This window comes from Ovis canadensis, chromosome 11, assembly GCF_042477335.2.
Source record: "Ovis canadensis isolate MfBH-ARS-UI-01 breed Bighorn chromosome 11, ARS-UI_OviCan_v2, whole genome shotgun sequence".
In the NCBI taxonomy this organism is placed as follows: domain Eukaryota; kingdom Metazoa; phylum Chordata; class Mammalia; order Artiodactyla; family Bovidae; genus Ovis; species Ovis canadensis.
In genome coordinates, this window is record NC_091255.1 from 20,480,956 (window position 1) to 20,498,191 (window position 17,236).

The following is a 17,236-nucleotide window of genomic DNA, read 5'->3' on the forward strand; positions in this document are numbered from 1 at the left end:
AGGTCACAAGGATGGCAAAAATGTACAATTTTTAGATGAGGTAGTTATCTTGGGGACATTATTATGTACCAGCACAATGCTATTGCCCTATACAGATACAAATACACAAACACAAAAGCAGTACTAACTTAATGTCACAATCACTGCCACAAGTTCATAATAAAATACAAAATCAATGAAGGTTAACAGGAATTTGGTAGACAGATCAGTCTGCTTAGAAGACACATTTTATATATTAAGATTTTAAGATTTAATTTGAAAGGTAAATTTGGAAATTTAGGAATTTCCAAAGGAACGCCATTTGATATACTTCAGAGATGCATGAAAATAGAAACTTAAAATTTTCTGGATGGAATGTATACAGAGGTGGATATGTGTGTATGTATCTGTGTGTAGAAATTCACCAAACTATACACACCTTTGTACACACAATCTGTATCATGTAGCTACAGCCCAAGAAAAATGAAGATGAACCAAAACAATAACAAGGATGAGGGAACAAGATAATTTTTATGGCTTTAGCTAGAGTGAAAGGAGAGAGAGATGATAAGATGGTAAATAGAGCAGTTAGAAAGTTAAAACTCTACCCCTACTAGTGGAAAAAAAAGACACATCAAAAAACATAGCAGTCACAGAGGGATGTATATGAAATGACAATACATAGAAAGGAGTCAAGAAAGAGGGCTACAAGCCTCAGATGTGCAAACTGGCCAAATGATGGTCAGAGCAGCATTATTCATGAATTCCACTTTGTATACACAAAAATACAACAGATTTAGTTCAGAGTTCTGACAGGGGAGATCAGAAACTGTGTAACACATAACAATTAGATGGAAGATAAAACTGGGTCATCTCACTTAGCACTTTCACTTTAGGAATATTTGCAAATGTAGCAAATATTTTTCTTAGCCTATCAAAAAGATATGATTTGAAAAGAAAGACTAACAACAATAACAAGAATAATCAAAATCTTCCCATGAAATAATCAAAGGGATGACATGAGAGTGGGGGGAACCTAGTTTATTTTTTATTAAATAATAATATTATTTCTTCTATGCTGTTGGTAAGAGTTTGAGTAGACTGCTGTTTTTATGTCTTCTTTTTCATCTTCCATTCCTAAATCCATTCCCCATTGCCATCCTTTCCCCACCATAAGTATGCATCATACTGAATTTAATATATGTTCTTTGAAATACATATATCCTTGAAAATTTTTCAGAATACTGGTCAAACTATTTAAAAATATATATATATTTATATATGTGTGTGTGTATATATATATAAATAATATGTACAGATAGAGTGTTAGTCACTCAGTCATGTCCAACTGTGTGTGACTCCATGGACTGTAGCCCGCCAAGCTCGTCTGTCCATGGGATTCTCCAGGCAAGAATACTGGAGTAGGTTGCCATTTCCTTCTCCAGAGGATTTTCCCAACCCAGGAATCAAACCCCAGTATCCTGAATTGCAGGCAGATTCTTTACTGTCTGAGCCACCAGGGAAACCTCCAACATGTATATACATATATTTAATATATGGCAAGAATATAGACCAATCTGAACGAGGAAACTGAAAGAAGCCTGAAGCTGGAGAAGGGCCAGAGTATATAAGAAGAGTGGAAAGAAAAAGGGACAATGATAGTCAAGGCTTAACCATTTTAAAGTTGTCCTGATAAGCAAAAGTACACTTCAACCTTGGCTACTTCGCCTGTATCTACTTGGTTATAGACATCCTTTTTTACCTTTTTCAAAATGTAATACTGGATCTAATAGATACTTGCAGCTGCAGTGTTATGGGCATTTATATTTGCCTCACATTTTTACATGGTAGGTATGCCACTGTATGTATTCTCATCTTTCATTAATCCATTCAGGATTACCTGAGCACCTTTGCTGTAGCAGTGGTGATAGTGAAGCAGCAGGGTTCCTTCTTATTGACGGACATTCAGAATCCAGGGCTGCATTAGGACTTTCATATACCCTGGACATTTTTGCCTTCATTGGCCCCCTCTTCCATGAAAAAACTATTTTATGACTACAGTTGCTGGTTTAAATGTATATTATGGATATTAAGGCATTCCATTAAAACTTTATATTTTTTTTGCATTTTAAAGGAATTAAACATTTTGATGGGACCCTAAAATGACTGCGGGCATGCTGCCTGCTGTACTTTATGGCCAATCACACCTGAAAAATTCCCTCTGACTCTCATATAACCCACTGCCACAATGAATGCAGAGCGAACACAACAAATTCTTCAGGGAGTAACTCATTACGTGAGTAAAAGATATCACTTTACAAGACGAAAAAACAGGAGAGTAACTACAGACTTCTAATGGAAACATCCCCACGAAAGGGTCGAGGAGGAGGCAATAAATTCTTCAAGCTGCTTCTGCACTGCTAGTGACACAGCATACATGACTAACACTAAGACACCTGAAACTGTCAGGTGAGAGGAAAATCCTAAAGCCGCCTAATTCTCTAAATTGAGGAGACATTGTAAATGTTAACAAAAATCAAGACAAGGTATTTTACTGACCATTTGCTATGATCAATGGGGAAAACTACAAAAAACAAACAAACAAAAAATCCGACTGTTTAAATGATTAACCCAAGACCACCAGCACCTTTCAATATATAGCATTTAAATAACCAGAAAAATGCCAAGTCTGTTAAAGATGCAGCCAAGCATTCAGAGGGGTTCATGTTTAATCTACTTTATTTACTAGAGACCCAACATTCATTTTCCTCTTATTAATGGATGGAAAAGCAATTTCCCTGCCAAGGAAGGGTAATTATTTAAGACGTGGATGTGTTGCCCTTCACAGCTCTAGGCTACTCAGCTGGCAGAAGTAACGCCTCTGGAAAGCAGAACAATTGTTTACTGAATTAAAGACAACAGGTCTGTGAGAAACATCAGGCCACACTGCAGAGAGCTGAGAATTTCTTCCTTATGTTTCTAATTTCTAAACTAATTAATTAAAAATACATATCTTCTTTGATGTCAAATGTCATGAAACTAATAATATTCCCAGCTAGTGTACCAAGTCACAAAAATGTAATGTAGTTTCCACAAGATACTTTTAATTTCAATATTTAATTACGTGTGATATGCACCTGCATTTAATATAATTTGCATCATGGAACAATCCCACAATTGAGGGAGGGAGACAATTTTTGTTCAAATCAGAAATTGGAAATAAGTTGGTTTTATTCACGAACGACTAAGTACATTAAATTAATCCCTTATCATGGCCCGATTATGTTGCTGTTCAGTTGCTCAGTCATGTCCAGCTCTTTGCGATCCACAGATTGCAGCATGTCAGACTTCCCTGTCCTTTACTATCTCACTCAGTTTATTCAAATGCAAACCACTGAGTCTGTGATGCCATCCAGCCATCTCATCCTCTACTGCCCTCTTCTCCTCCTGCCCTCAATCTTTCCCAGCATCAAGGTCTTTTCTAATGAGTCAGCTCTTCACATCAGGTGACCAAAGTGTTGGAGCTTCAGCAAAAGTCCTTATAATGAATATTTAGGCCTGATTTCTTTTAGGATTGACTGGCTTGATCTCCTTGTCATCCAAGGGACTCTCAAGAGTCTTCTCCAACACCACATTTCAAAAGCATCAATTTTTTGATGCTCAGCTTTCCTTATGGAACAACTCTCACATCCATCCATGATTACAGGAAAAACCACAGCTTTGACTAGATGGACCACTGTTGGCAAAGTAATGTCTCTTTTTAATACACTGTCTAGATTGCCATAGCTTTTCATCCAAGGAGTAAGCGTCTTTTAATTTCATGGCTGCTGTCACCATCTGCAGTGATTTTGGAGCCCTAGAAAATAAAGTCTGCTACTGTTTCCACTTTTTCCCCATCTATTTGCCATCAAATGATGGGACCAGATGCCATGATCTTAGTTTTCTGAAAGTTGAGTTTTAAGCCAGCCTTATCACTCTCCTTTTTCACCTCATCAGGAGGTTCTTTAGTTCCTCTTTGGTTTCTGCCACTAGAGTGGTATAATCTGCTTATCTGAGGTTGTTGATATTTCTCCCAGCAATCTTGATTCCAGTGTGTGCTTCATCCAGCCCCCGTTTTCTCATGATGTACTCTGCATAGATGTTAAATAAGTAGGGTGACAGTATACAGCCTTGGTGAACTCCTTTCTCAATTTTTAACTAGTCGGCTGTTTCACATCTGGTTCTGACTGTTACTTCTTGACCTGCACACAGGTTTCTCAGCAGGCAGGTAATTGGTCCAGTATTCCTATCTCTTTCAGAATTTCCCAGTTGGTTGTGATCCACACAGTCAAAGGCTTTAGCGCAGTCAATGAGGCAGATGCAGATGTTTTTCTGGAATTCGTGCTTTTTCTGTGATCTGTTGGATGTTGGTGAGCCAATGGATGCTCCTCTGCTTTTGTAAGTCCAGCTTGCACATATGAAAGTTGTCAGTTCACATACTGCTGAAGCCTAGCTTGAAGGAGTTTGAGCATTATCTTGTTAGCATGTGAAATGAGTGCTATTAACAGCAGTTTGACCATTCTTCAGCATCACCCTTCTTTGAGATTGCAATAAAAACTGACCTTTTCCAGTCCTATAGCCACTGTTGAGTTTTCCAAATTTGCTGGCATCTTGAGTGGAGCACTTTAATAGCCTCATTTTTTAGGATTTTAAACAGCTCAGCTGGAATTCCATCACCCCCATTAGCTTTGTTCATAGTAATGCTTCCTAATGCCCAAATGACTTCACACTCCAGGATGTCTGGTTCTAGTTGAGTGACCACACCATTGTGGTTATCCGGGTGATTAAGACCCTTGTTGTACAGTTTTTCCGAGTCTTCCTGCAACCTCTTCTTAATGTCTTTAGCTTCTGTTAGGTCCTTGCCATTTCTGTCCTTTATTGTGCCCATTTTTGCATGACATGCTCCCCTGGTATCTCCAATTTTCTTGGGGAGATGTCTAGTCTTTCCCATTCTATTGTCCTCCTCTATTTCTTTCCACTATTCACATAAGAAGGCTTTCTTATCTCTCGTTGCTATTCTCTTGAACTTTACATTCAGTTAGTTGGGTATATTTTTCCTTTTCTTTTCAATTCTCTTCTTTCCTCAGCTATCTGCTAGGCCTCCTCAGACAATCACTTTGCCTTCTTTCATTTCTTTTCCTTTGAGATAATTTTGGTCACCGCCTCCTGTACCTGGTGGCTCAAACTATGATAAGAATCTGCCTGTAAGAGGGGACTCAGGTTTGATCCCTGGGTGGGAAAAAGCCCCTGGAGAAGGAAATGGTTACCTACTCATTTATCCTTGCCTAGAGAATTCCATGTACAGTGAAGCTGGTGGGCTACAATCCATGGGTCCCAAGGAGTCAAACACCACTGAGCAACTAACACTTCCAAGATTATAAAGACATAAGACAATTAATTAATGTAACTACTCAATGTACACTTACTACCAACTATGTGAAAATTACCAGGTTAATAATATCTGGGAACAAAACAAAAGCATAATAGCAAGGAGAGATAAGAAAGCCTTCCTCAGTGATCAATGCAAAGAAATAGAGGAAAACAACAGTATGGGAAAGACCAGAGATCCCTTCAGGAAAATTAGAGATACCAAGGGAAAATGCCAAGCAAAGATGGGCTCAATAAAGGACAGAATTGGTAAGGACCTAACAGAAGCAGAAGATATTAAGAAGAGATGGCAAGAATACACAGGAGAACTGTACAAAAAAGAGCTTCAAGATCCAGATAATCATGATGGAGTGATCACTCACCTAGAGCCAGACATCCTGGAATGTGAAGTCAAGTGGGCCTTAGGAAGCATCACTACAAACAAAGCTAGTGGAGGTAATAGAATTACAGTTGAGCTATTTCAAATCCTGAAAGATGATGCTGTGAAAGTGCTGCACTCAATATGCCAGCAAATCTGGAAAACTCAGCAGTGGCCACAGGACTGGAAAAGGTCAGTTTTCATTCCAATCCCAAAGAAAGGCAATGTCAAAGAATGCTGAAGCTACTGCACAACTGCACTCATCTCACACGCTAGCAAAGTAATGCTCAAAATTCTCCAAGCCAGGCTTCAACAATACATGAATCGTGAATTTCCAGATGTTCAAGCTGGTTTTAGAAAAGGCAGAGGAACCAGAGATCAAATTGCCAACATCCACTGGATCATCAAAAAAGGAAGAGAGTTCCAGAAAAACATCTATTTCTGCTTTATTGACTATGCCTAAGCCTTTGACTGTGTGGATCACAAGAAACTGGAAAATTCTGAAAGAGACAGGAATACCAGACCACCTGACCTGCCTCTTGAGAAGTCTGTATGCAGGTTAGGAAGCAACAGTTAGAACTGGACATGGAACAACAGACTGGTTCCCAATGGGAAAAGGAGTACGTCAAGGCTGTATATTGTCACCCTGCTTATTTAACTTATATGCAGAGTACATCATGAGAAATGCTGGGCTGGAGGAAGCACAAGCTGGAATCAAGATTGCCGGGAGAAATATCAATAACCTCAGATATGCACATGACACCACCCTTATGGCAGAAAGTGAAGAGCCTCTTCATGAAAGTGAAAGAGGAGAGCGAAAAAGTTGGCTTAAAGCTCAACATTCAGAAAACGAAGATCATGGCACCCGGTCCCATCACTTCATGGGAAATAGATGGGGAAACAGTGGAAACAGTGGCTGACTTTATTTTTCTGGGCTCCAAAATCACTGCAGATGGTGACTGCAGCCATAAAATTAAAAGACGCTTACTCCTTGGAAGGAAAATTATGACTAACTTAGACAGCATATTAAAAAGCAGAGACATCACTTTGCCAACAAAGGTCCATCTAGACAAAGCTATGGTTTTTCCAGTGGTCATGTATGGATGTTAGAGTTGGACTATTAAGTAAGCTGAGCACCGAAGTATTGATGCTTTTGAACTGTGGTGTTGGAGAATACTGTTGGACTGCAAGAAGATCCAACCAGTCCATCCCAAAGGAGATCAGTCCTGGGTGTTCATTGGTAGGACTGATTTTGAAGCCAAAACTCCAATCCTTTGGCCACCTGATGTGAAGAGCTGACTCAGTGGAAAAGACCCTGATGCTGGGAAAGACTGAGGGCGGGAGGAAAAGGGGACGACAGAGGATGAGATGGTTGGATGGCATCGCCAACTCAATGGACATGGGTTTGAGTGCACTCCAGGGGTTGGTGGTGGACAGGGAGGCCTGGTGTGCTGCGGTTCATGGGGTCACAAAGAGTCAGACACGACTGAGCGACTGAACTGAACAGAAAATATGTTGAAAGGATACTCTAGATGAGTGTAAATAAATTAAAAACTAGGAAGAGGGAGGTTAACAACAAAGCAAACAACAACAGTTAATATTTATTAAGGTCTCACTATATTTTAGGTATTGTTTTAGATGACAGTACAGCCCTCATTTTATTGATGAAGAAACGAAAGTACTGGGAGTGATCCAAGCAGATTAAGTCATTTGCCCTATTAAGTAGCCAGGTTAAGGGGGGACATGATATCCTACATAGGGTCAGGTAAGTTTTCCCAAAATGATACTTAAGATGGGACTCAAGAGACACTAGGGCTTCCCTGGTGGCTCAGACAGTAAAGAAACTACCTGCTGTGTGGGGGAACCCGGATAGGATCTCTGGGTTGGGATGATGCCCTGGAGAAGGGAATGGCTACCCACTCCAGTGTTCTTGCCTGGGAAATCCCATGGACAGAGGAGCCTAGTGGCTCCTTTGCAACCCCAGAGAGTCAGACATGACCGAGCAACTAACACTTTCAAGAGATAAATAAGAGGCAGGAAAATGAGCATTCCCGGCAGAGGTAAAATGATGTAACATGTTTAAGGAGCTGAAAAATAACTAGAATCGCCAAATACGGGAGGAAACATGTCGATAAGGTTGAGGTGGTAAACCTGTGCCATGCTGTAATACTTTTAGACAATACACTCAATAATAATAAAGTTGTTGAAAGATGTTTGTATCATTAACATTTCTTACAAAACATGTGAATATCTTAAAATGGAAGTAAACATGGAACATGATACAACAATCATAGTTGAATAGAATAACCTAGGATTGGGCTGTGATAAAATAAGACAATGATTTTCATACATATGGTTATAGAATAAATGTCTGTAGAGCCCCTAAATTCCTATAATGAAATGCCAGAAACCTAGTGTGGTTATATGTGGAGTTAGGGGTGGGAGCTATATGTGGAGCTGGGGGTGGTGTATCTATGGAAGTAATCAAGTTTACATGAGGTCATATGGGTAAGGCCCTGATGTGAGAGTATTAGTGTCCTCATAAGAAGAGTCACCACAGAGATAGCTTGCTTTCTCTCTCTCCTTGCTCCCTTGCATCCAGGAAAGGCCATGCGAGGACATGTTAAGAACGTGGCCATTTGTTAGTGATGAAGAAACACCTCAGGATAAACCATCAGCCACACCATGACTCTGGACTTCCAGCTTCAAACACTGTGAGGAAAGAGATTTCTGTTATTTAAGCAACCAAGTCTATGGTGTTGCCTTCTGGCAGCCTGAGCTAATATATGTTCACAGGTTACTGTCTAAACCACGTATCATAGAGAGCATTTTACATGCTCAAATGACCAGTAAATAGGCTTTTGGGCTGGATTTATAAGATCAAAAGAGGCTGTTGTTCTTTCTCTATCAGAAACTGGTGAAAAAACAAATCAAAGTTATAAAAAAATACTATTGAAAACTAAGTTCAATACAAAGTAATTAAAAGTAGCTGCTCTCACATTGAGCAGAACAGAAGAAGGAAGAAGAGTTCAAACAGGTAAGGGTAAGGAGAACTCAGTAACATTTTAAATAATTTTCAGTTGCTCCATTTGAGCTGATGTGATAGATCAGAAAACTGCCCCCACAAAAATACAACTCTATACCCAATTAATCAAGAGGGATAAGATTAATAATGCCAAAAGCTATGAACAAAGAGAGCTGACAATTGCTGAAAGAAGAAATAACCATCAAACTAAACTATCAAATCTAGTTGAAACAGTCCTCAAAATTATGGACAAAACACAGATGTTGACAGTCAGAAAATGCTAAAAGAAGTCATCTTCATCACAGAAACCAGAAATAGTCAACGGAGGTGTGCTACTTAGCAAAGTACAAAAGTTAATTCAAAGGAAGAAGGATAATATCTTGGAAAAAATAATGAACTAGCAAAAAGCAGGGACCAACCACGACCTAAACCTGTTACCTTATACACAAAAATAACAAAAATATTTAAATTATAAATTTAAATATAAATGTGAAACTAACATCCTGTTAGAAAATTGCATAGGAGAAAATCCTAGCGCCCCACCCAGACTGGTGACCATTTCTTAGACATGAACACAAAAATACAACTATCAAAATTTTAAAAAAGCATTTGACAAAAAGCAAAGAATTTTGCTCTGCAAAAGACCCTATTAAAAAGATAAAAGGAAAAACTCACTGGGAAAAGAGATTTCCACATCACATATCTTACAGAGGATCCATAAAATAGAAAATGATGAGACAACCAAATGTTGGCCAAGGATGCAAAGAAACCATGTCTAGAGGATTAAAGGGAAGTTTGAGAAAAATGTCTCACCAAGTAGGAGACATCAATAAAATGATAGCATTATAAAAATAAACAAACACAAATCTGGAGTTGAAAAGTACAGTAACTGAAATGAAAAAGTCAATAAAGGGGCCCAAATAGAAATTTAAATGGCAGGAAAAAATCAACTGAAATTATCCAGAATGAGAGGGAAAAAAAAAAAAAAGAAGAAAAATGAACAGAGTCTTTGAGATCTGTGGGAGGTAAATCTGCAGGAGTCCCAGAAGGAAAGAAGAGGGGGAAAGAGACAAAGAAACAATAACTGAGAAGTCCCAAATTTCATGAGAAACATTTAGGACAGTGAAACTATTTGGTATGATACTGTAATGGTAGGTACATGTCCATATTAATTTCTCAAAACCCGTAGAAAATACAACACCAAGAGTGAACCCTAACGTAAACTATGGACTTTGGTTGATAATAGCATGTATGATAATAGTGTGTTGATAATAGTATGGGTTCATCACTTGTAAGAATATGATCACTGTCAGGTGGAAGGCGGATAGTGTGGGAGACTGTATGTGTGTGGGTGTGGCATGTGGGCAGAGAGAGGGGGAAAGCAGAAATAGGAGAGCTCTCTGTACTTTCCATTCAATTTTGCTGTGGACCTAAAAGCACTCTAAAAAATAAAGCTTATTAATTAAAAAAATAAGTTCCCTAGAAAATGTTAGTCACTGTGTATCTAAATAATTGAAAGCAACAAACTTACACCACCCATACTGAAGCTGCCCTGATCTAAGCACAAGGTCTCTCTGGCACTTCTAAACAAATCATAAATGTTGCCATTAAAATATTTGTTTTAATTCAGGACTCAGAGTCACAGCTAATAAACAAGAACGGGAAGGAGAAATTGAAAAACAAACTGAATACAGCTGCTGAACTGAAAGTTTCACAACTCTATTTAATGGTATCCCCTAATTTCTTTTCTAAATAGGTTCCACACAAGGCCAAACTGCACGCCACCCAGTCAAGCAATCTACATTTTCTCCTTAATTCCCTTAGCAGTGTTTTTCCATCATGTAAATTGTTTCTAAAATTTCTCAGGAGTTGGACAATATTCCTGATTTGATCCTGGATTTCGATATCCAGGACATTTTAATAACTCTATTATCTAAAGATAGCTTCTCTAAATGAAAATGTTTAACAGTGAGATATACACAGATAAACTAGTTAGAGAAAATCAGGTTTACAAACAAAAGACAGGCAATCAACTTTTCTTATCTGTTTTGTTTCACTTAGTTTTCTAAGTGAACTTCCCTATACTTTCCTAAGTAGTACCAACAAGTACTACTCTTATTATTGGCCACATTGCAGACCCAATGAGAAAATCTTTAACCAAACAGAGAATTCCTGGAGTGTCAGTTAAAACTTGCTGAATATGGATAGGGAGGCCTGGCGTGCTGCAATTCATGGGGTCGCAAAGAGTTGGACATGACTGAGCGATTGAACTGAACTGAATATACATAAATTTTGAAATATATATTGGATCCATGTAAGGAAAAACTGGGGTATTACTGGAGGATCTACAAGTTATATTTTGAAAGGGCCAATTTATTTTTTTTTAAATGTGTGTACAGCATGGTAAGATGGTAAGATTCAGTTAGATGCCATTGTGTGTCCATGGTGAGTGTGCTAAGTCACTTCAGTCATTTCAACTCTTTATAGAGAACTTAAATCTTGATAGAAAATACATTTGATCTCCCCCAAATATTTTTTAAGTGTTACAAAAATAATTACAGGGAAAAACAGTAACTACTAAGGTATTTACAAATAGCAAAGAAGCCTCTTGACTCAAATATTTTGTACATATGTCTCAGTCCAAGAGTGTTAGAATAAACCAAGAAATATGATACAGAAATTAAACAAGCAAAATAAAATGTCACCTAGTGATAGGAGCTGGATAATAGGTAGTCACAGCTGAGTCCAATGCCTTTCTCTGAGAAGCTGTTCAGTTACTGAATAGCTAAAACAAAATCAAGACTTTCAAATCATTGAGAACTGAGTATTTTATACATATACTTGTTTATATTCAACCAATAAAATTCATATTCTGAACAGCAAAACACTCAGAAATAAACAATAAATAATTAAGATGAACTGTATGCAATGGCATGAAATCTGTGCCTATCAGCTTCTATACAAGATCCTGCAAACCAATTTTCTGAGTGCTTGCTGAATTATGAACCCTTCATTTCAAACTTTTAAACAGATACAAAGCAGAAATGATGACACATTGAAAAATTAATCTGCTCATAATAAACTGATGAGTCCACTGTATACAGCCTCTACTTCAAAATCTATGTCAGCCATGCCATATTTTTCTTGCTTCATTCACTCAACTAATATTTATTTATTTACTAGGGACTGAATCATTATTTCCTAATGAATCATCTTTTGGCTCCTGTTTAGAACTGGCTTTCTTTTGAAGAACTTTCCCCAAAAGCAAAATACCAAGTTAATATTCATCTCCTAGCATTCTGTCCTTGCTCCACAAAGGACTTGTCTTCCTTTTTTCTTTTTTTTTTTGGAAATCCCTATTCTACCAGCAGACTCTATGGGTAGGGGACTAAACCAGGCACTGAGAATGAAGTCTAGCTTCCGATGTGTTTAGCTGAAACAAGTGAAAGCATAAATAGGCTCATAAACATTTTAGTGCCATGAAAATTTTCAGCAATATGATGAAGCCTAAGAACCTCTTTCTCAGAATAATATTTTTTAAAGACAAGGTAAAATACTTAGGATTATTAAAATTGACATGCAGTAGAATATGTGCTTTTTTATTAATAGTAATACATTATAATACAGGCTCTACCATGATTTTGAACCATAGCATTAATTAGATAATTATATAAATAACATAAAAAAGATATGAAAATATCCATTATTTATATTACCAATTCACAATAAAGCTAGTAGTTCAGTAGTTTATTGTACATATTGATAAGCGAAAGAATTTTCATTCAAGGTTAAAGAAAACAGGGTTTCCCTAGCAGCTTAGACAGTAAAGATTTCACCTGCAGTGCAGCAGACCTGGGTTGGATCCCTGGGTTGGGAAGATCCCCTGGAGAAGGGAACGGCCACCCACTCCAGTATCCTTGCCTGGAGAATCCCATGGACAGAGAAGCCTGGTGGGCTACAGTCCATGGGGTCACAAAAAGTCAGACATGACTGAGGGACTAACACTTTCACTTTTCACTTTCACTAAAGAAAATAAAGATGCGATTTTTTTTCCCCTAAGTTCACATACTCTCTAAATATTTTCCATGGACCTCTCAGACCCAGGTTAAGAAGCTGTATTTTAGATTCAAGAAGAAATATAAGAGATCCTAAAACTCATAAAATATCAAGGCTTCCCTGGTGGTCCAGTGGTTAAGAACTCACCTGCTAACGTAGGGATCATGGGTTCAATCCCTGGTCTAGGAAGACTCCACATGCTGAGGGGCAACTATGCCTGTGTGCCACAATCACCGAGTCTTAACCTAGAGCCCGTGAGCCACAACTGCTGAAGCCCACACGCCCCAGAGCCCGTCCTCCTCAACCAGAGAAGCCACCACAATGAGAAGCCACAACCACAACCAGAAGGGAGACCTCACTCTCTGCAACTCAAGAAAGCATACACGCAGCAACAAACACCCAGAGCAGAAAAATAAATAAATTTTTAAAAAATATTGACAATTCTCATAAAAATCTCTTTCTTCCAAGAATTATAAGATTCGGTGTGAGACTGAATAAAGATAAAACAGTATAAAAATGTCAATTTACATGTACTGAAGCATTACATACCAAAGGAAAGATCAGTCAAAGAAATAATTGATATTGGACTTCATTAAAGTTAAATACTTTGATCTTCGAAAACCACTTCAAGATAATGAGAAGACAAATCACAGACTCGGAGAAAATATTTACAAAACACATCTGATACAGGACTCTCATCTAAAACATACAAAGAACACTTAAAACTCATCAATCAAAAAACCAACAAACCAATTTAAAAATGGACAAAAGATACAGACAGCTCAGTAAAAAATATATACAGATGACAAGCAAAGTATGATACAGTAGAACATTATTCAATGCTAAAAAGAAGTGAGCAATGTAGGCATGAAGAGATATAGGAGAGTTGGACACATTAGTAAGTGAAAGAAGCCAATGTGAAATGGCTAACTATGTAACATTCCAAGTATATGACATTCTGAAACTATGGAAAGAGAAGAAAGATCAGTGGTTGCAGGAATTGAGAGAATGAGGAATGAACAGGCAGAGCAACAGGGATTTTGTTCAACTGTTCAAACTCTTCTGTGTAGTACTATTATGATGGGTTGTTGCTGCTGTCATTGTTTAGTCACTAAGTCATGTCCAACTCTTCGAGACCCCATGGACTCCTGCCCACCAGGCTCCTCTGTCCATACACTTCCCAGGTAAGAACCACTACTGGGGTGGGTTGCAATTTCCTTCTCCAGGCGATCTTCCCAACCCAGGGATCGAACCCATGTCTCCTACACTGGTAGGCGGCTTCTTTACCACGGAGCCACCAGGGAAACCCTTATAATGGTGGATATATGCCATTATCTATTTGTCAAAACCTTGAATGTATAACACCAAGAGTGAATTCTAATGTAAACTGGAACATACAGGCTGGCAAAAAAATATTTAAAGAAATTATTACTCCAAGATAAATTATACAGTTATACAATTAACATGCTGGGAACACAGCAAAGTGCAGGACCTACTACACAGCACAGGGAATTATATTCAATATCTTGTAATGACCTACACTAGAATCTGAAAGAGAATATATATATATATATAATACAACTGAATCATTTTTCTGTGTACCTGACACTGTAAATCAACTACACCTCAATATAAAAAATTAATAACATTTTAAATATAAACATAATTTTAATCTTTCCATTAAAACATAAATTTGGGAGTTAAAACATAAATCAAGTGGCAAATGTAGAACAAAACTATGAAATCACAGGAATTTATGGTCTTCTAGAACTAACTGCTACACGACGACAGAGGTAACTACAATATCCTTTAAGTTATGTAAGTTGTTTTTGTAACAATGGAGATTCACAGACAGGGAAAAATATAGCTTCAAATGTCTGAAGCATCCCAACTCTGGCCATATGAAACATATTAACACAAAGGAGATCTGACATAACAGATGGACTATCAAAAGTGAGTCATACTGGTTACTCTAAGAAGAGTACTGTAAGTGACATAACTTCCAGACTGTTTCTTCAAATTCAACTGAAATCCCACAACATTCAGAGCATTTCAGTAAATCTGTCTTCATTAATTAAATCTATCCACTGATCAACAATTACTACAAAATCTTCCTTTCTATTGAAAATGGCTAATTAAGAGGAGGAAGATGACTCAAATACTTTATATTACCCTCCTATGATCATTCTTGATCTCAAAAGATGAAAAGAAGGAGGAAAAAGATGGGTCTTTCCATTAGTTTTAACTAATATTCTGCAGAATAAGAAATGGCAGTCTCCTCAGACCCACCAAGCAAGGAAAAGTCCATAAACTAATGAAGACTATTTCAGCTCTGAAGGCATCATCATCAAAGTATTTTTAAAATAAGTCCACAGTAGTGAAATTTTACCACTGGAAGTATTAAACAAATTCCTAACTATGAAAATTGGTAATTAAAGAGGAAGTGTTACATATTTACCCTGCCTTTTACATCCAGGAAAACTGTGGCTCATTTCTGGTTAATGAGAGAAAACTCTTTCTTTAAACAGAGTTAACAGAAGTTAATCAATGCTGTAAATATGATAGAAAAACTACCATTCTATAGCCTTCAATGTATAATAACAAAGCTATTTAGTAAAAAGTTGTTTCAGAAATGAGACCAAGGGCTTCCCTGCTGGCTCCGTGGTAAAGAATCCACCTGATGATACAGGAGACACAGGTTCGATACCTGGTTTGGGAAGATCCCACGTGCCACAGAGCAACTAAGCCAGTGCACCACAACTGTGGAGCCTGGGAACCTCAACTACTGAAGTCCAAGTGCCCTAGAGCCCGCACTCTTCAACAAGAGGAGCCACTGCAATGAGAAACCCGTGCACCACACCTAGAGAGTAGCCCCTACCCACTGCAACCAGAAAAAAGCCTGTGCAGCAACGAAGGCTCAGCACAGACAAAAATCAAATAAATTATTTTTTTTTAAGTAAGAAATGAGGCCAAAGTAACACTTTGCACTTGCAAATCTCCACAAGAGAATCTATTTTCAAAATAATGGACATTTGATGGTCACTAACTTATTCATGTGATCAAACGTACAAGACAGCCTAATATAATGTATCCCCTGCTAGGATGAAATGATGTAGACAGCAATATGTAGGAAGTTTGAAAAAAATAATCTTCAGGCCTGAATGTATTTAAAAGCCTTTAAGGAAAAAAAGAAAAGCATTATTATAATGAAAATATATGTGACAAACACAGAATTTGGACAAGATAACTAGTCTGGACATTGCAACTTAGGGGGGGAAAGGCGAAAGCTATAAACTGGAAAAGAGCTAAAGAGATATAAAGTGGAGAAGGAAATGGCAACCCACTCCAGTATTCTTGCCTGGAAAATTCCACGGATGGAGGAGCCTGGTAGGCTCCCGTCCATGGGGTCACAAAGAGTCGGACACGACTGAGCGACTTCACTCACTCACTCACTCACAAAGAGACATAAAACTTAAGGAGTGAACTTTAATTAGATCTTGATTTGAATCAGTTAGAAAACTCATTTTTGAGACAGTTGGGAAATTTTAAATTATGACTTGGATTTTAGATAATACAATGTGTTACTTTTCTGAATATAATATACTATTAGGTTACAAAGTACAAGAAGGGCCTTACTCTTAGAAAATGTACGCTTAGTTTGTAGTTGGTAAAATGTCATCATATATGTAACTTACATTCAAACAGTTTAGCAAAATACATACACACACGTTATATAAAATGGGAAGACTTGTTTCATCAACATGACATCTGTCACTGTACTGTTTAAAAGGAATGTGCAGTTACAGAGAAAATGCCATTTACATACCTAAGGAGTTTTGAATATTAAAGTCCTTGCCTTATAACACAGAAATAAATGTAACTCAACAGCACTGTTTATGTACTATTCTATATCCACTATTTATCTTTACTACTCAATCAAACTTTACTCAGTAAAATTAATCTTTATAGGGTTTCTAAATTTTTATTATAAATTCATTCATTCAATAATCACTGAAAACTACTTACTTAGGTCATATAACCTAACACATATATTTCATATTTTCCATTTCCAAAAAATTAGGTAGAAAACTCATAATATAAATAAGGGCAAGGGGAAGGACATACCACTTGTATTAAAAGCCATACAGCACACTGGTTTTTCATGAGCAGGGAAATGGGCCACGATGCCATCACTGTCAGAATCCTCGCTCACAAGCACCTTTGCAGAAAGGAAGAAGGCAAATGGAAGTTAACCAATTACTGACCTTGAAGATACACAACACCACTACATCCCTGACCAAGTAACAGGCTTCTGCTACATTTGAAGATTATTCTTCATAATACAAAGTGAGAATGCCACTTCAGAAACAGTGAAAAGATGTAAATTGCCC

General features: G+C 37.6%; 1 protein-coding gene across 30 annotated transcripts in view; it reads right to left on the reverse strand.

Annotated features, from left to right (window-relative positions):
- BCAS3 (BCAS3 microtubule associated cell migration factor) overlaps positions 1 to 17,236 on the reverse strand; it is a 608,745-nt gene that overhangs the window by 393,930 nt on the left and 197,579 nt on the right. For all 30 annotated transcript variants that reach the window (XM_069602698.1, XM_069602701.1, XM_069602691.1 and 27 more), the window contains exon 13: positions 16,971 to 17,064. In XM_069602698.1, coding sequence (XP_069458799.1) covers positions 16,971 to 17,064 — 94 coding nt within the window. The remainder of the gene's footprint in view (positions 1 to 16,970; positions 17,065 to 17,236) is intronic.